General features: G+C 40.3%; 1 protein-coding gene across 1 annotated transcript; it reads right to left on the bottom strand.

Annotated features, from left to right (window-relative positions):
* Positions 1-789: 789 nt before the first annotated feature.
* On the bottom strand, positions 790-10,207 carry LOC125069709. Its single transcript, XM_047679263.1, has 2 exons — positions 9,854-10,207; positions 790-861 (listed from the first exon to the last, which is right to left on the bottom strand). Exons 1-2 carry the CDS (start codon positions 10,205-10,207, stop codon positions 790-792), a joined length of 426 nt encoding a protein of 141 aa, XP_047535219.1.
* Between the last annotated feature and the right edge of the window lie 16,489 nt (positions 10,208-26,696).

Raw genomic sequence — 26,696 nt, 5'->3', positions numbered from 1 at the left:
ACACCCCCGTCCTGGCGGGCCGTCGAGATAGACGGCGGTGGACCCTGCGACATCTGCGTTTTATCTGCCGCGGAGGGAGGTCGCTGCATCCTCGCCGGGAGGCGCTCCTCCAGGCCCGCCAATTGGTCCTTCATCGCCGCGCCGATCGACGTGACGATGAAGTCCTTGAGCTCCTCCATCGAAGGAGCGCCTCGCGGGGTGTTGGCCGCCTCGGTCGCCGCTGCCACCGTGGTACGCATCTCCGCGTACTCACGGCGGTGGGCCTTTAGCTCCGCCTTGAGGGAGTCAATCTCCCTGCGCATACGACTGTTATCCGCACGGAGGTTACGGGCTTCGTCGGCCTCCGTCCGGGACGCCAGAGCTTCGACGACGCCTTCCAGAGAGGCCGCTGCGTCCTTCAGCCTCTTGATGAAGCCTCCTTTGAGGTTGGAGGACTTCAGCGCGACCTCTCTAATCTCGCGTGCACTGCGGCCAGCCTCCGCGCGGAGCTCCTCGTTGCTCTGGAGGGCCGGATCCACCTTGGCTAACGAAGCAGCTTCTTCAAGCTCGGGAACGACCACAGGCGTTTTTTTGAACGCCCTGCTTCTGAGGGTCCGCTCGAAAGCGAGCTCTCTCTCCTCATCTTCTTTGGCTTTGAGCTCTATTCTTGCTCGACTGAGCCCACTTTTCTTAGGCTTGCCGCGGCGGTCGGCAGCAGGTCCCGCCGTGTCGGAGCCTGAGTCGGATTCGACGAACCGGACCGAGGCATCCGACGCTGTCTCCATATCCGTATCCATATTGCAAAAGCAGCTAAAAGGCAGCTTCCCTCAGGAAGTACGTGGCTGAGGGTGGCTCTAAGGCATCATTTATGATCCCCAGAGCCTAGGCTTACAGAATTAACAATAAAAAATTTTTTCTTAATTTTGACCCTCCCTGTTCTATATATATATTACAGGGCGGGTGGGAGGGCACAATTTTTCGGTTTTCGACCGATAACTCTCGAACGGATAGGCCGATCCGGGAGATTGAGATGTCAACGGATGCAGAGCAGAGGGCCCCACAATCGCGCCGAACACGGAAAAAAGATCGAAACAATAATAAGAAAGATATAAACGAAAAACTTAAAAATAGCTTAAAAACAGACAAAAACGGGAGATATAAGTAAGTTAAAAGTGGAATTATAATTTTAATAGTGAGAACTGAGTGAGGTATTTTTTTCAGATTTTTACGACAAGAAATGGAGAAAAAATTTTGAAAAATGTACTTCGAATATTTAGAGTTTCGGATCGCTTAAGAAGACTTTCAAGAGCGATCCGATTCTTGTAGCGAATAATCGATACAGATTCTGTTTGTAAAAATTAATAGCTCCGGAACGGAGACGCCGATCCGGGAGTGAGATGTCTCGATGGATGCAGGGCAGAGGGCCCTACAAATGCGCCAAAGAGCAAAACAAGATAAGATTACAAATGAACGAATTAAAAATAAAAAACAGAAAAATATAATGAAAAAAGGTGAAAAATTTTTCGGTTTTCGACCGATAACTCTCGAACGGATAGGCCGATCCGGGAGATTGAGATGTCAACGGATGCAGAGCAGAGGGCCCCACAATCGCGCCGAACACGGAAAAAAGATCGAAACAATAATAAAAAAGATATAAACGAAAAACTTAAAAATAGCTTAAAAACAGACAAAAACGGGAGATATAAGTAAGTTAAAAGTGGAATTATAATTTTAATAGTGAGAACTGAGTGAGGTATTTTTTTCAGATTTTTACGACAAGAAATGGAGAAAAAATTTTGAAAAATGTACTTCGAATATTTAGAGTTTCGGATCGCTTAAGAAGACTTTCAAGAGCGATCCGATTCTTGTAGCGAATAATCGATACAGATTCTGTTTGTAAAAATTAATAGCTCCGGAACGGAGACGCCGATCCGGGAGTGAGATGTCTCGATGGATGCAGGGCAGAGGGCCCTACAAATGCGCCAAAGAGCAAAACAAGATAAGATTACAAATGAACGAATTAAAAATAAAAAACAGAAAAATATAATGAAAAAAGGTGAAAAATTTTTCGGTTTTCGACCGATAACTCTCGAACGGATAGGCCGATCCGGGAGATTGAGATGTCAACGGATGCAGAGCAGAGGGCCCCACAATCGCGCCGAACACGGAAAAAAGATCGAAACAATAATAAGAAAGATATAAACGAAAAACTTAAAAATAGCTTAAAAACAGACAAAAACGGGAGATATAAGTAAGTTAAAAGTGGAATTATAATTTTAATAGTGAGAACTGAGCGAGGTATTTTTTTCAGATTTTTGCGACAAGAAATGGAGAAAAAATTTTGAAAAATGTACTTCGAATATTTAGAGTTTCGGATCGCTTAAGAAGACTTTCAAGAGCGATCCGATTCTTGTAGCGAATAATCGATACAGATTCTGTTTGTAAAAATTAATAGCTCCGGAACGGAGACGCCGATCCGGGAGTGAGATGTCTCGATGGATGCAGGGCAGAGGGCCCTACAAATGCGCCAAAGAGCAAAACAAGATAAGATTACAAATGAACGAATTAAAAATAAAAAACAGAAAAATATAATGAAAAAAGGTGAAAAATTTTTCGGTTTTCGACCGATAACTCTCGAACGGATAGGCCGATCCGGGAGATTGAGATGTCAACGGATGCAGAGCAGAGGGCCCCACAATCGCGCCGAACACGGAAAAAAGATCGAAACAATAATAAGAAAGATATAAACGAAAAACTTAAAAATAGCTTAAAAACAGACAAAAACGGGAGATATAAGTAAGTTAAAAGTGGAATTATAATTTTAATAGTGAGAACTGAGCGAGGTATTTTTTTCAGATTTTTACGACAAGAAATGGAGAAAAAATTTTGAAAAATGTACTTCGAATATTTAGAGTTTCGGATCGCTTAAGAAGACTTTCAAGAGCGATCCGATTCTTATAGCGAATAATCGATACAGATTCTGTTTGTAAAAATTAATAGCTCCGGAACGGAGACGCCGATCCGGGAGTGAGATGTCTCGATGGATGCAGGGCAGAGGGCCCTACAAATGCGCCAAAGAGCAAAACAAGATAAGATTACAAATGAACGAATTAAAAATAAAAAACAGAAAAATATAATGAAAAAAGGTGAAAAATTTTTCGGTTTTCGACCGATAACTCTCGAACGGATAGGCCGATCCGGGAGATTGAGATGTCAACGGATGCAGAGCAGAGGGCCCCACAATCGCGCCGAACACGGAAAAAAGATCGAAACAATAATGAAAAAGATATAAACGAAAAACTTAAAAATAGCTTAAAAACAGACAAAAACGGGAGATATAAGTAAGTTAAAAGTGGAATTATAATTTTAATAGTGAGAACTGAGTGAGGTATTTTTTTCAGATTTTTACGACAAGAAATGGAGAAAAAATTTTGAAAAATGTACTTCGAATATTTAGAGTTTCGGATCGCTTAAGAAGACTTTCAAGAGCGATCCGATTCTTGTAGCGAATAATCGATACAGATTCTGTTTGTAAAAATTAATAGCTCCGGAACGGAGACGCCGATCCGGGAGTGAGATGTCTCGATGGATGCAGGGCAGAGGGCCCTACAAATGCGCCAAAGAGCAAAACAAGATAAGATTACAAATGAACGAATTAAAAATAAAAAACAGAAAAATATAATGAAAAAAGGTGAAAAATTTTTCGGTTTTCGACCGATAACTCTCGAACGGATAGGCCGATCCGGGAGATTGAGATGTCAACGGATGCAGAGCAGAGGGCCCCACAATCGCGCCGAACACGGAAAAAAGATCGAAACAATAATAAGAAAGATATAAACGAAAAACTTAAAAATAGCTTAAAAACAGACAAAAACGGGAGATATAAGTAAGTTAAAAGTGGAATTATAATTTTAATAGTGAGAACTGAGTGAGGTATTTTTTTCAGATTTTTACGACAAGAAATGGAGAAAAAATTTTGAAAAATGTACTTCGAATATTTAGAGTTTCGGATCGCTTAAGAAGACTTTCAAGAGCGATCCGATTCTTGTAGCGAATAATCGATACAGATTCTGTTTGTAAAAATTAATAGCTCCGGAACGGAGACGCCGATCCGGGAGTGAGATGTCTCGATGGATGCAGGGCAGAGGGCCCTACAAATGCGCCAAAGAGCAAAACAAGATAAGATTACAAATGAACGAATTAAAAATAAAAAACAGAAAAATATAATGAAAAAAGGTGAAAAATTTTTCGGTTTTCGACCGATAACTCTCGAACGGATAGGCCGATCCGGGAGATTGAGATGTCAACGGATGCAGAGCAGAGGGCCCCACAATCGCGCCGAACACGGAAAAAAGATCGAAACAATAATAAGAAAGATATAAACGAAAAACTTAAAAATAGCTTAAAAACAGACAAAAACGGGAGATATAAGTAAGTTAAAAGTGGAATTATAATTTTAATAGTGAGAACTGAGTGAGGTATTTTTTTCAGATTTTTACGACAAGAAATGGAGAAAAAATTTTGAAAAATGTACTTCGAATATTTAGAGTTTCGGATCGCTTAAGAAGACTTTCAAGAGCGATCCGATTCTTGTAGCGAATAATCGATACAGATTCTGTTTGTAAAAATTAATAGCTCCGGAACGGAGACGCCGATCCGGGAGTGAGATGTCTCGATGGATGCAGGGCAGAGGGCCCTACAAATGCGCCAAAGAGCAAAACAAGATAAGATTACAAATGAACGAATTAAAAATAAAAAACAGAAAAATATAATGAAAAAAGGTGAAAAATTTTTCGGTTTTCGACCGATAACTCTCGAACGGATAGGCCGATCCGGGAGATTGAGATGTCAACGGATGCAGAGCAGAGGGCCCCACAATCGCGCCGAACACGGAAAAAAGATCGAAACAATAATAAGAAAGATATAAACGAAAAACTTAAAAATAGCTTAAAAACAGACAAAAACGGGAGATATAAGTAAGTTAAAAGTGGAATTATAATTTTAATAGTGAGAACTGAGTGAGGTATTTTTTTCAGATTTTTACGACAAGAAATGGAGAAAAAATTTTGAAAAATGTACTTCGAATATTTAGAGTTTCGGATCGCTTAAGAAGACTTTCAAGAGCGATCCGATTCTTGTAGCGAATAATCGATACAGATTCTGTTTGTAAAAATTAATAGCTCCGGAACGGAGACGCCGATCCGGGAGTGAGATGTCTCGATGGATGCAGGGCAGAGGGCCCTACAAATGCGCCAAAGAGCAAAACAAGATAAGATTACAAATGAACGAATTAAAAATAAAAAACAGAAAAATATAATGAAAAAAGGTGAAAAATTTTTCGGTTTTCGACCGATAACTCTCGAACGGATAGGCCGATCCGGGAGATTGAGATGTCAACGGATGCAGAGCAGAGGGCCCCACAATCGCGCCGAACACGGAAAAAAGATCGAAACAATAATAAGAAAGATATAAACGAAAAACTTAAAAATAGCTTAAAAACAGACAAAAACGGGAGATATAAGTAAGTTAAAAGTGGAATTATAATTTTAATAGTGAGAACTGAGTGAGGTATTTTTTTCAGATTTTTGCGACAAGAAATGGAGAAAAAATTTTGAAAAATGTACTTCGAATATTTAGAGTTTCGGATCGCTTAAGAAGACTTTCAAGAGCGATCCGATTCTTGTAGCGAATAATCGATACAGATTCTGTTTGTAAAAATTAATAGCTCCGGAACGGAGACGCCGATCCGGGAGTGAGATGTCTCGATGGATGCAGGGCAGAGGGCCCTACAAATGCGCCAAAGAGCAAAACAAGATAAGATTAAAAATGAACGAATTAAAAATAAAAAACAGAAAAATATAATGAAAAAAGGTGAAAAATTTTTCGGTTTTCGACCGATAACTCTCGAACGGATAGGCCGATCCGGGAGATTGAGATGTCAACGGATGCAGAGCAGAGGGCCCCACAATCGCGCCGAACACGGAAAAAAGATCGAAACAATAATAAGCAAGATATAAACGAAAAACTTAAAAATAGCTTAAAAACAGACAAAAACGGGAGATATAAGTAAGTTAAAAGTGGAATTATAATTTTAATAGTGAGAACTGAGTGAGGTATTTTTTTCAGATTTTTACGACAAGAAATGGAGAAAAAATTTTGAAAAATGTACTTCGAATATTTAGAGTTTCGGATCGCTTAAGAAGACTTTCAAGAGCGATCCGATTCTTATAGCGAATAATCGATACAGATTCTGTTTGTAAAAATTAATAGCTCCGGAACGGAGACGCCGATCCGGGAGTGAGATGTCTCGATGGATGCAGGGCAGAGGGCCCTACAAATGCGCCAAAGAGCAAAACAAGATAAGATTACAAATGAACGAATTAAAAATAAAAAACAGAAAAATATAATGAAAAAAGGTGAAAAATTTTTCGGTTTTCGACCGATAACTCTCGAACGGATAGGCCGATCCGGGAGATTGAGATGTCAACGGATGCAGAGCAGAGGGCCCCACAATCGCGCCGAACACGGAAAAAAGATCGAAACAATAATAAGAAAGATATAAACGAAAAACTTAAAAATAGCTTAAAAACAGACAAAAACGGGAGATATAAGTAAGTTAAAAGTGGAATTATAATTTTAATAGTGAGAACTGAGTGAGGTATTTTTTTCAGATTTTTACGACAAGAAATGGAGAAAAAATTTTGAAAAATGTACTTCGAATATTTAGAGTTTCGGATCGCTTAAGAAGACTTTCAAGAGCGATCCGATTCTTGTAGCGAATAATCGATACAGATTCTGTTTGTAAAAATTAATAGCTCCGGAACGGAGACGCCGATCCGGGAGTGAGATGTCTCGATGGATGCAGGGCAGAGGGCCCTACAAATGCGCCAAAGAGCAAAACAAGATAAGATTACAAATGAACGAATTAAAAATAAAAAACAGAAAAATATAATGAAAAAAGGTGAAAAATTTTTCGGTTTTCGACCGATAACTCTCGAACGGATAGGCCGATCCGGGAGATTGAGATGTCAACGGATGCAGAGCAGAGGGCCCCACAATCGCGCCGAACACGGAAAAAAGATCGAAACAATAATAAGAAAGATATAAACGAAAAACTTAAAAATAGCTTAAAAACAGACAAAAACGGGAGATATAAGTAAGTTAAAAGTGGAATTATAATTTTAATAGTGAGAACTGAGTGAGGTATTTTTTTCAGATTTTTACGACAAGAAATGGAGAAAAAATTTTGAAAAATGTACTTCCAACCTAACCTAACCTAACCTAACCTAACCTAACCTAACCTAACCTAACCTAACCTAACCTAACCTAACCTAACCTAACCTAACCTAACCTAACCTAACCTAACCTAACCTAACCTAACCTAACCTAACCTAACCTAACCTAACCTAACCTAACCTAACCTAACCTAACCTAACCTAACCTAACCTAACCTAACCTAACCTAACCTAACCTAACCTAACCTAACCTAACCTAACCTTTTTTTTTTTTTTTGTTTAACGAGGAGGAAATGCATTTACGCATGCCGCCCGGTCGGGGGACCAGGACGGGTATGTGGGACTCAACCGGGAACTAATGCCCCGTGCCAGGGCACGCTAGTGCTAATGCCCTGTCCTACCCACTAAAACCATCCTCGGGTTTCCACCATGCCGCCGAGTGGTGAGGCCACGGGATCGCCAAGGGCATGCAACCACGACCCCACCAGCGGCAGCCGCCGTAAGGCGGCTGAATATTCATGGAAAGCGCGCCTAGTGCGCGCCTTCCCCCTCATCCTCCACGCGGAAATGTGGCGAACTCCCCCGAGTCCGCCACTGGAGGCTGGACGTCAACGAAGCTGACGCCCTGCGGCGGATAAGATGGTAGGCTCCGCCGCTGACCGCCGGTGCAAAACACCTGGGAGGCTCGAGTAGCGAGCCCTCCCACTCCCTCCTAGCCAACGAGGCCACTCTCATGGTCCACCCTGACGCCGATCAGGGACGTACCAGGAGCAGCCCCGCGGCATCCCTCCCGCCAGTCTTAGCCGTGGCCGACGAGCAAGCTCAAGCCGGCCCCGTTGCCCAGGGTACACCACGAGGAGGTGACCGACATGTACCCCAACCTAACCTAACCTAACCTAACCTAACCTAACCTAACCTAACCTAACCTAACCTAACCTAACCTAACCTAACCTAACCTAACCTAACCTAACCTAACCTAACCTAACCTAACCTAACCTAACCTAACCTAACCTAACCTAACCTAACCTAACCTAACCTAACCTAACCTAACCTAACCTAACCTAACCTAACCTAACCTAACCTAACCTAACCTAACCTAACCTAACCTAACCTAACCTAACCTAACCTAACCTAACCTAACCTAACCTAACCTAACCTAACCTAACCTAACCTAACCTAACCTAACCTAACCTAACCTAACCTAACCTAACCTAACCTAACCTAACCTAACCTAACCTAACCTAACCTAACCTAACCTAACCTAACCTAACCTAACCTAACCTAACCTAACCTAACCTAACCTAACCTAACCTAACCTAACCTAACCTAACCTAACCTAACCTAACCTAACCTAACCTAACCTAACCTAACCTAACCTAACCTAACCTAACCTAACCTAACCTAACCTAACCTAACCTAACCTAACCTAACCTAACCTAACCTAACCTAACCTAACCTAACCTAACCTAACCTAACCTAACCTAACCTAACCTAACCTAACCTAACCTAACCTAACCTAACCTAACCTAACCTAACCTAACCTAACCTAACCTAACCTAACCTAACCTAACCTAACCTAACCTAACCTAACCTAACCTAACCTAACCTAACCTAACCTAACCTAACCTAACCTAACCTAACCTAACCTAACCTAACCTAACCTAACCTAACCTAACCTAACCTAACCTAACCTAACCTAACCTAACCTAACCTAACCTAACCTAACCTAACCTAACCTTTTTTTTTTTTTTTTTTTTTTTTTTTTTTTTTTCTCGCTGGAAAAACGCGTTACGCGCTTCCCCCACGTGATGGAAGGTGGGGGGGTGTGTGGGACTCCCCGGAGCCCTGGACGCCGAGTGCGCCCAGGTACGCCGGGTTTACCCACTAAAAAACCAGCGGTACCCTCTCCGTCTTTCGGCGGGCGCCACGGGATCGCTTGCGCATGCTACCGTGACGCCCTGACGGTCGGCCCGCCTATGCGGGCCTCCAACACCTAGAGGGGGTTCTCGGGGTACTGAGACCCCCCCTAGTCCCTGCGACGCCTATTGAGGCGGGGGGAGAAGGTGCGCGTAGCGCTTCTTCCTCCTCCCCGGTCGTCTTCGGCGGAGCGGGTCTGCAGCGGCATCCTCTTCCCGCTCCCGCTCCGCGGCTTCCTTCTGCGACATCACGCTTTCGCAGAAGGAGCGCATCTCCGACCAACACATCTCACTACCGAGCATTTCGTTGACGATGCTCGGCAGCGAGAGGTCTCCGCCCATAGTCGCCGCAAGGGTGTGCCTCTGGGGCCCCCACGCAGCACACTCACTCAGGGTGTGGTGCGCCGTGTCGACTGGCGCACCACACTCGTGGCAGGAGGGTGACACCTCCCGCCGCGCTATCCCGTGCAGGTACTTACCGAAGCATCCGTGCCCGGTAAGTACCTGCGTCATCCTGAAGGTGAGTGTGCCCTTCTTCCTCTCGACCCAGCGACTCAAGTGGGGCCGGATCGCCTCCACTGTCGCCAAGCCCACCGTGGGTGACCCCAGATCCTCCTGCCATCGGGCGATCAGGGCTCGCTGGGCTAGAGCCCTGATCCGCCCGACCTCCGCCGACCCTGGACGGTCGCCGCGGTTCCTCGCCTCGACCCGGAACCGGTACACTTCCGCGAGCACCTCCGCCTGGAGCTCCCAGGGCGGATCGCCCGCGAGAAGTGTCGCCGCAGCCCACGACACCGTACGGTACCCTCTGATGCCTCTCACCGCTATGACCCTCTGCGGCTTACGCAGCAGGGCCCGGTTGTCAGCGGTGAGGGCGTCGACCCAGATCGGGGCACCGTACAGCGCCATCGACCTCACTACACCGGAATATAGACGCCGGCATAGCGATCCCGGCCCCCCCACATTCGGAAGGAGGCGGCCGAGAGCGGCGGCGGCGTTGATGAGCCTCGGGCCGAGATGGACAAAATGCTGCCCGAAGCTCCATCGACCGTCCAGGATGAGGCCCAGATACTTCATCTGGGCCTGCACCTTGATCACCGTCCCCCGGACGGTGATACTCGCCCCTCGTGGGGGTCCTTGCCGTGGACCGTGGAACAGGAGGGCCTCCGTTTTGGATATGGAGACCCTCAAGCCCAGCATTCCCATACGGTCCACGGTGAGAGCCGTTCCGACCTCGGCGAGGCGTGCCGCCTCCCGAAAGTCCCGCCCAGTCGCCGTGACGAGGGTGTCGTCAGCGTAGCACAACACCCCCATCCCGGGAAGGACGGGAGCTCGCAGGAGCCAGTCGAAACCGACGTTCCACAGGATTGGGCCGAGAACCGACCCCTGTGGAACGCCGCAGCCTACCCGACGCCGGACCAGCCTCCCATCGACCCCCGCCCAGAGGACCTCCCTGTCCTGGAGGTACGCCTCCAGCAGCCTCCTGAGATAGGTCGGCACCCCATGGTATCGGAGTGCCTCCCGTATCGTCTCGAAAGGGAGACTGTTGAAGGCGTTCGCCACGTCGAGCGAAACCGCCAGGACGACTTGCCCCCGGGCCACCGCTTCCGTCGTCCGAGTCTTCAGGGCGTCCAGGGCGTCGACCGTCGACCGGCCCGCCCTGAACCCGTACTGAGCCTCTGAGAGACCCGGACCGACCTCCTCGAGGTGCTGAACGAGACGGGCTGCGAGGACCTTCTCGAAGAGTTTGCCCGTCTCGTTCAGCAGCACTATTGGCCTGTATGCCGAAGGGGAATCCATCGGCCGACCTTCCTTCGGCAACAGGACCAACTTTCCTTCCTTCCAAGGCTTCGGAAACTGCCCGCTGCACAGGCACTCGTCGAACAGCTCCCGAAGCCTTGCACCCAGGAATTCCAGGGCGTCGCACAGAACACGCCCTGGAACCCCGTCCGGACCCGGCGCCGTGTTCTTGGCCCTCAAGCGGCCGAGGGCCATCTCCATCTCCCGCTCCGTGGTCAGTGGTGGAGCCACTGCGTCTTCGATCACGGAGCGGGGGGCCATCTGCGGAGGGACATGCTCGCCTGGATGGGGAAAGAGTTCCCCGACCAGGCGCAGGAGGAGTTCCGGCGGCAGCGTCTCAGTGACGGGGGCGCCTTGAGTGCGGAACTTTCCGCGTACGCCGCGGTACGGGCGCCCCCACGGGTCTCGATTGAGACCCGCCAGAAGCTCCTCCCTGGCCTTCTCCTTGGCCTTGCTTATCGCCAGCTGCAGATCTTTTTTCAACTGGCGATAAGCGTCCAGCATCTGTAACCTAACCTAACCTAACCTAACCTAACCTAACCTAACCTAACCTAACCTAACCTAACCTAACCTAACCTAACCTAACCTAACCTAACCTAACCTAACCTAACCTAACCTACCTACCTACCTACCTACCTACCTACCTACCTACCTACCTACCTACCTACCTACCTACCTACCTACCTACCTACCTACCTACCTACCTACCTACCTACCTACCTACCTACCTACCTACCTACCTACCTACCTACCTACCTACCTACCTACCTACCTACCTACCTACCTACCTACCTACCTACCTACCTACCTACCTACCTACCTACCTACCTACCTACCTACCTACCTACCTACCTACCTACCTACCTACCTACCTACCTACCTACCTACCTACCTACCTACCTACCTACCTACCTACCTATCTACCTACCTACCTACCTACCTACCTACCTACCTACCTACCTACCTACCTACCTACCTACCTACCTACCTACCTACCTACCTACCTACCTACCTACCTACCTACCTACCTACCTACCTACCTACCTACCTACCTACCTACCTACCTACCTACCTACCTACCTACCTACCTACCTACCTACCTACCTACCTACCTACCTACCTACCTACCTACCTCCCTACCTACCTACCTACCTACCTACCTACCTACCTACCTACCTACCTACCTACCTACCTACCTACCTACCTACCTACCTACCTACCTACCTACCTACCTACCTACCTACCTACCTACCTACCTACCTACCTACCTACCTACCTACCTACCTACCTACCTACCTACCTACCTACCTACCTACCTACCTACCTACCTACCTACCTACCTACCTACCTACCTACCTACCTACCTACCTACCTACCTACCTACCTACCTACCTACCTACCTACCTACCTACCTACCTACCTACCTACCTACCTACCTACCTACCTACCTACCTACCTACCTACCTACCTACCTACCTACCTACCTACCTACCTCCCTCCCTCCCTCCCTACCTACCTACCTACCTACCTACCTACCTACCTACCTACCTACCTACCTACCTACCTACCTACCTACCTACCTACCTACCTACCTACCTACCTACCTACCTACCTACCTACCTACCTACCTACCTACCTACCTACCTACCTACCTACCTACCTACCTACCTACCTACCTACCTACCTACCTACCTACCTACCTAGATATTTTAATGTTTGTTTTAATTTCCTGTTTATAATGTTTAATTTGAAACTAAGTCGCTTACTTCGCGTTTAATTGCGATGTGTCTTTCTGTAAATTTAAACAAAAATACACAGATTCATTTTATACAGATTATACTGTTTTTTGGAAAATATTCCGTAGTAAATCAAACTTAACCAATTCAAACTTATGTTTAAATGATTATGTTATATTGATAATACCCAAATGATGTTTGCGTTTCAGAATATTATAATAATAAGCATATCTAATTATCATTAAATATATAGACTTCATATTTCTATTAAGAATATATATATATAGACCTTGCACGCCTGTCCCATGGAATGGTTCTTATACTTATATAATATATATATATATGTACTTAGTTGTTTTTTTTTTATTGTAAATGATTCATTGATCATGATTATTTTAGGTGTGGCACACAATGCACCAGTACCTTAAATACTCCTTCCATGGGACAGGCGTGCAAGGTCTAGTATAGGTATTTTCAATGTAATTAAATAACATGTTAGGATGCCATTTAAAATTAAATTTTTAATTTAGACTCTCCTTGCCTGTGTATCATATTTGTAAATATATTTAAAATAAATTAATATTTATTATTCATTTCTTCTTCACGTATACTTATTAAAATTTATCTAAGGCAATTCTCAAGAAAATATGTTAGTTTAAAATACGGCTAATTAAAGATAAATTTCACCGCAGAATTCAATTTCTTTGCTTTTTATTGTTAAAAAAAAAAGGCTACCATAACGGTTGTAGCTAGTCTTCAAGCACGATATTGCCTCACGCGCTTAATAGTTAATTTTCAAAATAAAGTTTCACTTGCTCTCACCAGAATAAATTAAGTGAGTTCAGACTCGACAAGAAATTAACGAAAACGTCAATTTACATGCGACATGCGTAAATCTGCCAAAAGTGTAACTTGCACTACCAAAATGTCGAAAACCGCGCGTTATTTCGACTTCAAAGTCGATAAAGTCAGTTATAAAAGCTCGTACTACCGATTTTAGTTCCTCTCCGTTTTCGCTTCGTTGGCGCTGATAGGATTTGTATGGAAGAAAACCGAAAGTAAAATAGTTTATAGTTAACTGACAAACTCGTACTAGGGGTGCTGTTCACAATTTAAAAATTATAAATTTGTAAGTACTTCGATCTTAAACGTGCGACCACACTAATACTAACCAAAAGCTCTCACCACTGCAAGCGTTACGAGCTCATACGAATGGTGTCGGTTCTCGGCGACTGTGGTCCGTATGTCTATGTAAGCGATAGCGTGGCGGCGTAGGTTGAAGACTTGTAACAGAATAGAATCACTAAACGAAGTTTACATTACATTACATTAGCAGCCCGTAAATGTCCCACTGCTGGGATAAAGGCCTCCTCTCCCTTTGAGGAGAAGGTTTGGAGCATATTCCACCACGCTGCTCCAATGCGGGTTGGCGGAATACACATGTGGCAGAATTTCGTTGAAATTAGACACATGCAGGTTTCCTCACGATGTTTTCCTTCACCGCCGAGCACGAGATGAATTATAAACACAAATTAAGCACATGAAATTTCAGTGGTGCCTGCCTGGGTTTGAACCCGAAATCATCGGTTAAGATGCACGCGTTCTAACCACTGGGCCATCTCGGCAGTTAAAAAAATAATAATAATAATCTATTTTAGTTTATCTATAAAACGCGAATGAGGCAATCTTCCGGCAAAAGGTGTGTAAGTAGATACTCTGAAGGATGTTGTAGGAGCACCAAACTTTAGTTTAGACAACAGATAATACGAGTCTAGTGACCCCATACATATTCCCTACTTGACTATTTGAATATAAAAGAGTTGTTTAGCTCGCGTCTACAGTTTTGAAGGAAGTTTGAAAGTCGATGTCTCCCTTCATAGCTTTGTAGTTTTTGAGCTAAATAGATGATGAATATTTTTTTTGAACACTTTCTAACCTATTGTTATAAATGTCAAAGTGAGGGTTCCAAACTATACTGCTATACTCCAAAACGCTACGAACTAACGCTGTAAAGAGCGATATTTTTATCTCAGCATTTTTGAAATGTTTGCAGGTACGCAATACAAATCCCAAGCTCCTGAAAGACCCGCTTTCTATGTCGTCAATATGTAAATTGAATCTCAATTTAGTATCCAATATGATACGTAGAGTATGTTATACTTCCGAAAGTGTATTTCCCTTGATTGAGTAAGTTCTTTTAGAAGATATTATTTTCCTACTGAACTCTATAACATAGCACTTGGCGGTATTGAGACTCGTGCAATTTTTATGACAACATAGTGCTAAGTCGTTAAGTTCATTTTGAAAACATATGGCATCCGCTTCAGTAAATACAAAACTGTATTCAATCGTTATTCAAAGTTTGTTTTTAGATAACAGTTAGTAGTTAGTTAAACAGCTTCAGTAGCATGAGCTGTGCATCATGATTGGAGTATTTTATAACTATTTTGACAGCTGCGCCTGGGCGATATAGGGCAGAGTATGTACCTACGTAACGCCATTTTTTATATTTTATGTTTTAAAGTAAAATAAATAAAATATTGACACTGGGGTGTACTGCATCAAATCGCGAGATGCGACTGCGAGATCGAAAATTCACAAATATTGTGACAACTGTATAAAATATCTAATATATCAAGTAACAAGTGCAAGTAGCACTAACGTGATTTTATAAAGATATTTAAGATTTTCGAAATAAAGACATAAAATATATAATGACATAAAAGTAGCAACGGGACAGGCAGCCCGCATCAGTCTCTTCGTGGTCGAAGCTGGTCGAAGGCTCCTCATTTTCTGTGAATATTTGTTGTTACTTTTAGCTGCGATATACTTTCGATAACAAATATAGTACCAGTGACACAAAATACGACACGGCATATGTTTTGTAAAACCGTCGTTTAAATTAGCATTCAGCCGGGCATTCACAAGCCCTACCACCGTGTTCTTATGTTATAACATTTTAATCTTAAGAAAGGAGACTGTATTCTGTACAATTAGCGCTGCGTAATTAGTACAGTAGACGCAGACGAAGTGAAAACGTTTAATAAGTTTGGACATCACCGGCAAGTAAAATAATTTAACTTGGATCGCGACGGTCTGCTAAGCTCTAACCAGAGTCAATATTTTAACACGATTCCAATGTCTATTTTCGGATATTGAGCTCCATCGCAGTCTGACCTGGCCGATGCAGAAATTATGTTAAACTGAGCTTTGCTGTTCGGATTAAGACGAGCTCGCTTCAAGTTTCTCTGCTGTAACAATTATAATAGCCTTTTGGGCAAACAGTGTAACAACATTACTGCGCGCTAGAAATAACATTTATATTTATTTTATATTTAATAAAGTTCTTGATCACACGAAACATCGGGTTTTGAACTTAATAAGAAATTTTTGACACTGCCTCTATTTTTATACTTTGGGGCAATGCTACAGGTTTAGAAACTGCGTTTAAGTCCGATATATTATAATTTATAGTTTTGTTGACTTTATTTTATACAGAATGGAAATTTTATATTTTCGTCTTAGCCATGTTCAGATTAAAATTTTTAAAAAGCCGCAGTGTATCCAAAAATTACAGTATCCGATTTAATGAAAAATTGAATATGAAATATGAACGCTATATAGATCTGGTCAACTGATCAACTATTAGTATCAACGGAATTGTCGCGATAACATCGTTCGTTCGTGAGTCCCGAGAATTTATTGTTGGGCATTACGTTTGATAATAGCTTTCATTTAAATGAAATATGTTACTGAATACAGTACTAGCTGAACCCGCGGCTTCGCCCGCGTGGAGTTCAGCTGGTGTGAATATCCATTGCCTTCGTGCTATTTCAAAGTTTACATAATTTAATAAATATATCTAATTATTATGATATCATTGAAATACAAATGTTAAATTTGTTCCAGATAATCATTAAATTACCAATTACAGGTTGAAATGTATATCCTTAAAAGTGAAGGAGACCTGACACCTTGAATGAACTCAAACTAAAGCTGAGAATTTGCATACACTGTAAGGTCATAATTATTGATTTAATAGAGCGTGCTTAAATACTAAGTTGCACCGCTGATCGCTGCGTGCTTCGCCGATGAAGATTTAATGGACTGGAATTAGTGACGTAGCTCAGGTCAGGTTGCGACTCGTACTAACGAAAGTGTAGCCAGCGCAAATACTTTTTTCCTCTATTGCCTGAAGCTCTAACTTAACTAACTTAACTCTAACCGAACTCTAAATCAAACAGTCTAATCAAAAACAGTACCTCGGTTCAAAGCAGGCGGCGTCCGCTCCGTGACGATTTCTCTCTTTTGAATCAGAAAAGCTAATATACTCGTAACTGAGAGTTTTTACATAAACGTTTTGAAACACTACATTTTTTTAAAGTTGTTTTGTCGCAAAAAATACCTTTCCTCGCGACACAGTAGGCCTTACAACGGGCTTAACATTTATTACCGACGCAAACAAATAGTAACAGTATTAGTAACGATCAGGTCCGTAGCGTTAAGTAGTCGAAGTCAAAAATCTTTATTTATTACATCTTGATTTAATGTACACTTACAATAAATATGTTTTCGTTATTTGAAACAGCCTGGAGGCGATCACCTCATCCCGAAGAGATATCCTTTAGCACTCAAACGCTCTTTAACGATTCCTTTAAATTTTACAATTGAATACTTGTGAACGTTTTCTGGGTTCCAGTTAAGAGACAATTAAGAGTTACTAACCCTGTGTAATCGTTTACTTGAAGTAAAAAGTTTATGTTAGTTGCTATAGTATTAAAATAGTATGTAAGTCCCAATTTCTGGAAAAATAATTTATGTTTTTGCGTAAATACATAACATTATCAAAAACAAATTGAGAAGCGACACACATTATTTTAGTTTCTAGATTTCTTTCTTTTCTTTTATGATCACATTTAAGCAAAAATGGTTTTAATCACGCCCGACTTACCTCCTACCCATTTAACACATAAAAGAGTGTTTTGTCATTAAAATTGACCACAACCGTTGCTCAATGCTCAAGTGTTGTATGGTACGGCAATTTTTTTTACTCACTGCAAGCTGCTACCGAAATCCGATTACAAAATACAATTACGTTACGAGTAGTGTGGTAACATAAGGACATCATCCGATAGTCATGCCCCGAATGCGGGAAAGCCTTACACATCTGTGCACCAGAAGAGTGCGTGGACACTGGACATACAAGGGATGATAGCCGTCAACCGAGCTGGCAGCAATGAGCGAGGAGTTGGCATTATACGACAACTTGTGACTCGGGTCGAGTCTTTTCCCTCGTGCTGAGTATCCAGCGCTTTACGCTTTCCCAATTTGTATGTATAAATAGAATTAATTCACATCTCAGTCGATAAAAAATACCTAAATATATTGAACCCATTGTTATAAAAAAATCTATAAATAATGTAGTCCCGACCGTTTCTCCGAGTTGAAACAAAAACGCGGTAACAGTTGCCATTTGATACACTAAGTGGAGGTATTTTATCGTGATAGCCTACATTTGCGAAGCGCGTGGGCTCATAGAGGCAAAAAGTTGCAGAGAATGGATAATGGCTTGCGACGTGGCGGCAATAAAATACTTTTCTGAAACGTTACCTCCTCGGCTGAAAGCCTCAGATATTGTTGCTCCTCCGAGACGATCGCTCACGTCCTCGTGTATTATATCGGAAAATCCTTAAACTTTATTACAAGGACCTATGTAGCTCCTACTCTGAATATTTGGCTTCGAAGCGGAATGTTTAGGTACAGTAAGCAATAGTACGAAAAAAAATATAGGTTTTTATTTTATTTTAATTGGTTCACCAACAACATAACGTTTGTATATCTATTACAGTTTTAAGCTTATAAACTACTAAATAGAAAATGATCAGTTAATTATAGGTTAACACCGCATGCAATAAGGTTTTGGATAAAAATCAACAATTAAGTACAATAATAAGTAACAATAAAAATATACTTACGCTAAGCCTTGTTATAAGAAAAATACAAATACGTATTTCAACTTTCTTTTATACGTTGTAATGAAAGTGTGATGCCAATTAATGCCTGTTAATGGCATACTTATTATAAACTTCATTTCCTTGTATTTTGGACAATCTCACATCACTTTAAAACATTACACGTACAGCACAGCACGCGGTGTGCAGCACGCATGTAACTGTCGCGACCTATCGTTCACCCTTACAAGAGAGTTACCTACGTTAGACAGGTACGTCCATCTTTGACCTCAACTATACAGACGTTATTTGTAAAAAAACTTAATGTTAGAAAATTTATTGTAATGTGTAATAAATATATTCAAAAGAACAAACGATACAAATCAGAGTACAATATTAGTAAATCGACAAAACTATCACGTAGACTTTAATTAAATTCCCTCTTTGCGAACCTCTTTGCGATGGAGAATGGCGTGGCGGGAAACATGACTCCCGAGTCCCGAGGGCTCCGACGAGGAAGACAATACACACGGCAACGAAGCCTTTTTCTTTCACAAAAGTGTCACCGATGTTCGTTTGTCGTAAAAGTAACTTAAATATTCCGTTTCAATTATTCCTTATTTCCTTTCAATAATGCGTCTTTTACTCTAAAACTACATTCAACTAACAGGCAGACATATTGTTACTGAAAATTTTGCGTTCTCATGTGCGCTCGTGTGCTTTCTTTCGTGTGTGTGGGACAACACGCATAACAAAAGGCAAATGATTACCAGTCAGTTTGTCTCTTTTAGAGAGTCAGAGACATTGTTGAAGGAACATATTTACTACTTATCAATTTATCTATTACTAGGGACCAACCCCGGCTTCGCACGGGTGCAATGTTGATGCTAAATATACTACAGAATATCTTACAACGTTCACAGTTTTCAGTCATTAGACAATACAAAACGCTATGTCCCTGTGCTTTAAATCTGTAAAGGGTTAAAATTTCGAAAATAAGCCATTATTTCTCATACAAAGTGAAAGATAAAAATGGTCATTGTGGGTTATCCCTAAGAGACGTCGTTCTCTTAGGGATTTAACATTGCGGACTTTTTTTAAGACCTTTTTAAGGTATACAATACTGGTATACAATACTGTACATTATTTTGATCTATCTCGTAGGGCTCAGCGTCTGCAATGTAAGCACAAAATGAGTTTATTTACGACATCACTTCAGAAACCTCTAAAATTATCTCGACGTTTCTCTACTATATTGAGCATGTATTATACATGTAAACCTTCCTCTTGAATCAAACTATCTATTAAAAAAAAATGCATCAAAATATGTTGTGTAATTTTAAAGATCTAAGCATACATAGGGACAGGCAGCGGTAAGCGGCTTTGTTTTATACGATGTAATGATGATGGTAATGAAGCTCTGCAGTTTTTGTTAACATTAACATAACATGCGACATATCAGCCCTTTGCGAACCAAATTTATCCGTTTCTTTTACTCAATTATTTTATTCTTATTCCATTTTACGTAGAAATACTACCAGCCTCGTCTCGGGACTCGTCACGTGTCGTTTGTATTTTTCCAATCAAGCTGTTACCGTGCTGTGATTTTTATCAATCAAATCATCCACTTGATATTTTATTGAGCAAACGTTAACACGCTGTTACGCTGTATCGCGAGTCGCGAGTCGCGAGAGACATCGATTTCAGTAAATCGTCGTTAACGATGCCGATTCATATTCAGCACATTTTTGTAACAAATCGCTGCGTGTCCATTTTTACTATTTTGCTGTTTCATGTGTTCGTAAATCACGAATATATGAATGTACTTTGTGTCTCGCTTGTTAAAATTTTCAAATGTTTCTTTATCGAAAACCTTTATTTATAAAGTTACCCAGGATAAATATTAGACATAATTTTGACATTTACAATAATTTAATTGACATCAAAACTAGTACTACTTAAACTATACTATTGACATAAAAAAAGCAAATTAAACTAGGTAAAAAGATAAAACCTACGCCCTCTTACTTAAACATTATACACCAAAATATAAAGGGGCTAGGTGTCGAAGAGGATAAAATATAATTATTATAAATATAAGTATTTCCGACTCCGCAAAGTCTATAAATCATTCTTGGGGCAAGGAATCCGTTTCTATAATAAAATTCCGCAGATATTTTTAACTTTGCCGTTTCATAAATTCAAATCATTTGTAAAAAATACATTGGTAAAGAAGACATATTATTCGATACAAGATTATATAGATGACTAGCTGACCCGGCAGACTTCGTACTGCCATAATCGATAAATAAAAAAGCTAAACTTTCGTATAAAATCAATTTTCAAACAAACAATAGGAATTCGTAATTAATAAAAAAAAATGCTTGATATAAATGAGGTTTTATTATTATTATTTTCAATTAATTGCATGTATAGTTATATATTACACAGGTAATTAATATATAATTTATTATTATATTTTATTTTTGGACTACTGTATTTGTCTTTTATGGATCACAAATGAAAAGATACGCCAAATTGCTTCGTTGCTACTTACATAGCGACCCATCTGGTACTGTGATACTTCATAATTTGCATCGGTTATAGCGAAGACGGCCATATCGCTACCTTTGCTAACATATTTACATATGTACTTTAGACTTCACAGAGTTACAATGTTCTGCATTAATGTGAGTTTCAAAAGCTTTGGACAATATTGGCGAGTATGGCACAATCCAACGATTGTCTACATCAACATTTTGTCCTTCTACCCGCACAACTACCCATCGACCATTGTCCGTAACTTATCGCCGACGATACAATGAGTATCCATCATTTCCCGTGATGGTTTCAGCAATCAGGTCTCTTGGGAATCACTTGGAACACTTGCCGTCGACCATACAGTTGAAAACTCTGCAAGGTATGGACCTTGCAGAGTTTAGATACAGATAGATACATGGGTATCATGTGTTTGGTAACTACTGCATGCAATTTTGGGTCAACTGTTTCATAGCAATTATAATTAATGTATTTTTCTGATCGAAGCTGTTTTGGTTCAAACGGATGTATGTCAATCTTTCAGTCTCGATTTTGATATGCATGTCAACTGCAAACTAATGGAAAAGCACCTCAGAATATGATAGTAATAAGATTTACTTCACCTTCACGGATCATCAGTATTTATGAATAGAAATTCATAGCAATAACTTTTTGTGGGCACCTGTTTGGCATCAGCGCCTGTTACTTGTGTAACCATTTTTATATTAAAATGGTATCCATCTTCCCCCTGCCAGACGATCAAAGGAGATTGTACCACATCATAAGTCCTGTGTGTTTCAGATACATGTTTCAAATCATTATTCCGACGATGAAGCACAATATCTTTAGATTGTAAATTTTCTCCTACAATGACATCTTCATTGACACTTCATCAATGGTGAGCGAATTAAACCTCCTTGTGTGTCATCGGCCTCATCGGCATCGGCTCATCGGCAGGTGTTTTGTCAGCTCGAACGACAATAATAATAAAATAAATTTGTAGAAATAGATGATCTACATCTGGTAGTGGTAATAGTCCCCCAAAAAAGTGGTAAACTTGTCCTTGTATCGGTAATTTTTGAAGATTTGTATATAATTATTTCTGATACATATTCCAATACAATTCCAAATTAAATATTATAAAAAACTATTATAGTATAATACCTGATGTCATCTGTAAACACCTGTTATATTTTTGAATGTTGGCCAAGAAGTGTTTAGAATCATTTCTCATCCCAGAAACTAAAGAGCGTAAGGGATCTGGTGGTGCGACCAATTGTGGCTATTTTACTTTGCCTCCTGCACAACATAATCCAGCAGATTCACCACTGTATTGTAACATCTTACAATATTTTAAAATTATTGTCATTTCCCCAATTTTTACCGATTTGTCGGCACAATAATCTATTGCTGGATCACAGCGGAATGCAGGATCGTTTCAGGATCACAGGAGCACTGAGTCTGCGAGATCTCTCAATTTCATTATGTTACTAACATTACATTTAATTTTATACGACTATTTTCTCGATCTGTCTCTTTCTGGTCATTAGTACGGTTAACACGTGAAGTAGCTCTTCACATATTTGATTGACTGCGACGACCTAAGTCAGCTCATGTTCTCCTCGGCATCGTAAACAAAGTAAGAAAAATTCTCGCGCACTTTGCGGTAAAGTGTCATTACCACAAAAGTTAAAAAAGAGCACATTGCTAAGGATCACCGAAGTAAAGAAAGTTCTCGCGCACGTAGTAGTAACCATCACTCACAAAGATAGAAGCAAAGATAATATATATAGAGGGATAGAAGGATGCAGAATGCACTATTTGTCATAAGAGGAATCGATCGACAATAAAGGTTCGATCTATTTTTTGGTTGGTTTGTTGGTTACCATGTTGCAAAATCGATACCGATATCGATACCGAGATACTCAATGTTTATTGAGCACTAATCATCGATGTTAATTGATGACATCGGTGTTATTTGTAAACTTTGCGTCGTTAAGGGAAGAAATTATTAAATTTGAGAAATAGATGTAACGATGTTTTAAATAAAGCAAAATCAATTTTAAAACATCTATGTTTTATTGTCTAACATCGTTGATAATCGAAAATCAATGATAATCGACCATCCCTATTTCTAAGGAAAAACAAAGTTGTTTTTATTAAATTCCTGGCATTCTTATCATACTTACTCACCTTCTAAACCTTCCCTGGACTTCCACAAATAATTCAAGACCAAAATTAGCCAAATCGGTCCAGCAGGTCTCGAGTTTTAGCGAGACTAACGAACAGCAATTCATTTTTATATATATAGATTAAAAAGCGTGGAGCTAATGCTTGCTGACTTCCAGGCAGGACATACATACATATTACATACATAATATATAATTGTATTATCTAACATGACTGTACTTTTAGATGTTGAAGAACCGGTGGTAGCTTTACATTTAATTCAACACAGGAACATGAAGATTGAAGTGTCTTATTACGAGCCTACTTGAATAAAGAATATTTTGATTCATTGGTGCAATATGTTTTTATAAATGATGCGCGCTGTGTTCGAACGCGTACGTAAGTTATACAAAGACAATGACCTGTCGCGGGCGGGTCCTCGTACTCCGTTTGTTTGCCGTTCCAATAGTACAGTATTTGTTCTCTGAGGGTAACAGAGAATATCTTGTATTGAGTTAGAGGTAATTGCTCTTTGCACTCCGCCGTACAGCGTCGCTTCGTGTAACACACATAGTCAAAATAGTAAAGCACGCTGTTTGAAATCATCGAAGGATATTAAATACGAAATGGAGTAGAGCCTCTGCCAGTTCATTGCTTTTCATTACTGAAATAGGATTAAATCGACGTCTAAATAAGCAGCTCATCCGGAAAATGCCTCCGCGCCGCCCTCCTGCACCATGTCGAACGAGTCGTTGAGCGTGACGTCGAGCGTGACAATGAAACTTATAAACCAATTTCGATAGCACATAATGTATACTACAGGATCCAGACTCTCTGTATGTAACTATCTGTATTCTAGACAGTTCTCGTGTCTTAAGATGTTCTGTTTTTAAAAATATTTTTAAATAATGACATTAGACATCTTATTTATATTCTCATTTATTAAGTTTTTTTTAAATAATTAAATAAATTAATGAAGTGACCAAATAAAAGGCGAAGATGTCATCAGATTTTTAGGATAATATATTCCAAAAAATATTCTATATAATAATTGTTTCAAATAATTGTAAATTTTCATAGATATAAGCTGGTTGTCGTCCACTGGCTGACGGAGGTCTCGTTTGCAGCGCTCCATCGAGTCAACAGCCCCTAGCTGACGTCGTTACTCTACTACTGCTCTCACGTCAGTCAAGACGCGGTCTACGCTTATTGGCTATCGATTAAGCAAGTAATACTTAGCATGATACTTTTTCAGACTATGTCGTATCCTCCCACTCGCAAGTCATTGAAAATAAATTTGGTTATTTCGTCTTAGCCCATCGTTTGGCCTTTCTCATCTCAGACACTCGAACAGATTCGACTTGATTAATCAATTATATTCGTAGCGGCTTTCATTACCAGAGGAATGAATTGCGTCAATAACGTAACCCCATTGACAAATGACCGAAACTCGCTCCCACTGGTCTCGGTTTCATTTTTAGGCCATTATACTCGTACCGTACAACTGTTATATCATATTAAGGTCAAATGCGGTTTTGTAACTCCAGTGCCTTTATTGAATTCTTTAAAAAAAGCCTAATTATTAAATGAAATCAGTTTAATTTCGCGAAATTTAAGCATTAAATGAATCGTTTATCTCAGGCCACGCCCATATATGTAGTGCCTGTTATAATATTACCTTGACTTGTTATTTAAAAATATTAATCGAAGCTTACAATGTAGCTGCTGTAACTTTGATTTCACGGTTTCAGTAGTATTTTTTCAAAAGATATCTTTTTACAGTTAAAGATTCATATGAAGTAACTTTGTTGACTATTCAGCCCTCTACAGAGACGTTTTAAAAATATTATACAGTAACGCCAAGATATACTCAGCTTAAGATTCCATTCTTTCGTAATAATTTAAAATTGTCAATTGTTAGATTCTTTTGTTTGTCTGTAATTTAGAAAACATTAATTTTCGTTAAATTATTTCTTACAATTTACTAGTCACCCGCCCCGGGCTTCGCACGGGTGCAATACTGATACTAAATATACTATAGAATGTTTTTATTCAAACCAAGGTCTTAATGGAAGAAATAGAATTGATAAATTATTAACTTTAAATTCAAACCGAACGTCTGGGTCTTCCAGACATTTAGACTTTATATTTTCCGGATAAAATTTACTCAGTTCTTTTTTGAACTCACACCTTAAAACTATACTTATGATTATGAACAAATTACCGTATTATTAGTATGTGCTGCAGTCAAAAATATTTTACTTACTATTCATTCGACTAAAAACAAAATATAATCGAGAATTATCAGCAAACAAAAGATACCTATTCTATTCAGTTCTTGTTTGAACCTTAATACCTTATCTTAAACTACGATTTTAGATACTTAAAATTACTTAATTATACTAAATCGCCTTAACTTTAAATTCAAACCAAGATCTTAATAGAAAAAATACAATTGATAAATTATGGTTTTAATCTAATCCTATCTGACCCACTATACTTACTATAAGTGCGTTTTAAAAATTAAACTTAATACCGACTAAGGTACGAATATAAAATTTAAATAAAAAAAAATTGTCGCGCTGAAAAGCACGTTTTGTTTTAAAAATCCACTTTAGTATTTAAATATTGTCATACATTTTCGGAATCGAACTTTTTATTTTTTTGTTTATCGTAGTACGCACGTTTTTCTTAAGTAATAATTGTTATTTTCCCGGCTTGAGAGCTCCGATAAACGCGTACGATGGCTGCTAATCATACAGGGCTAGAGCGCGAAGCGCTTTTTTTTCGACCTGTCTATTGCTGTTGGCCCTATAACATTGGCCTCTTCCGCGTAAGCGGGCGGGGCAAAGCGCGGCCTTCTACGCGATATTTATAGGCACGCGCCGCGCCACCGAAGCCAACTTTTTTGAAGATTAAGGTGTACAATACTACTTTCTAATGTAGTACATTATTTTGATCAATCTAGTAGGATTCAGCCAGCGTTTGCAATGTAAGCGAAACAATGTGTTTATTTACGACATCACATTAGAAACTTCTAAAATCAGTGTTTCTTTATTACAATATAGTATTCATTCATTCATTCATTCATTCATTCATTCATTCATTCCTTCATCCATCCACTCATACATCCATCCATTAATTAATTAATTAATTCATTCATTCATTCATTCATTCATTCATTCATTCAATCAATCAATCATTCATTTATTTATTTATTATATACATGTAATTTCACTTAAAGGTAGTTACAGCATGCCTAAAAAATAAAACTATACGAAAACATATAAAGCTAAAATTAAAACTCAAACTAGGACTACCAGTATTTAAGTAAATATATAAAACATAAGCTAATTAATAAAAATAGGGTAA

The sequence above is a fragment of the Vanessa atalanta genome, chromosome 2 (genome assembly GCF_905147765.1).
Source record: "Vanessa atalanta chromosome 2, ilVanAtal1.2, whole genome shotgun sequence".
Classification (NCBI taxonomy): Eukaryota; Metazoa; Arthropoda; class Insecta; order Lepidoptera; family Nymphalidae; genus Vanessa; species Vanessa atalanta.
The sequence above is the reverse complement of the archived record's forward strand: the minus strand, read 5'-3'. Positions and strand labels throughout refer to the sequence as shown.

What these genes read in the sequence shown, in the direction of transcription:
- LOC125069709 (XM_047679263.1), bottom strand. Translation starts at nt 10,207, where the DNA reads ATGAAGTATCTGGGCCTCATCCTGGACGGTCGATGGAGCTTCGGGCAG. An exon ending in AGGCGGAGGTGCTCGCGGAA is followed by an intron (nt 862 to 9,853) that starts GTGTACCGGTTC and finishes CTGTAAGCCTAG; the next exon opens with GCTCTGGGGATCATAAATGA.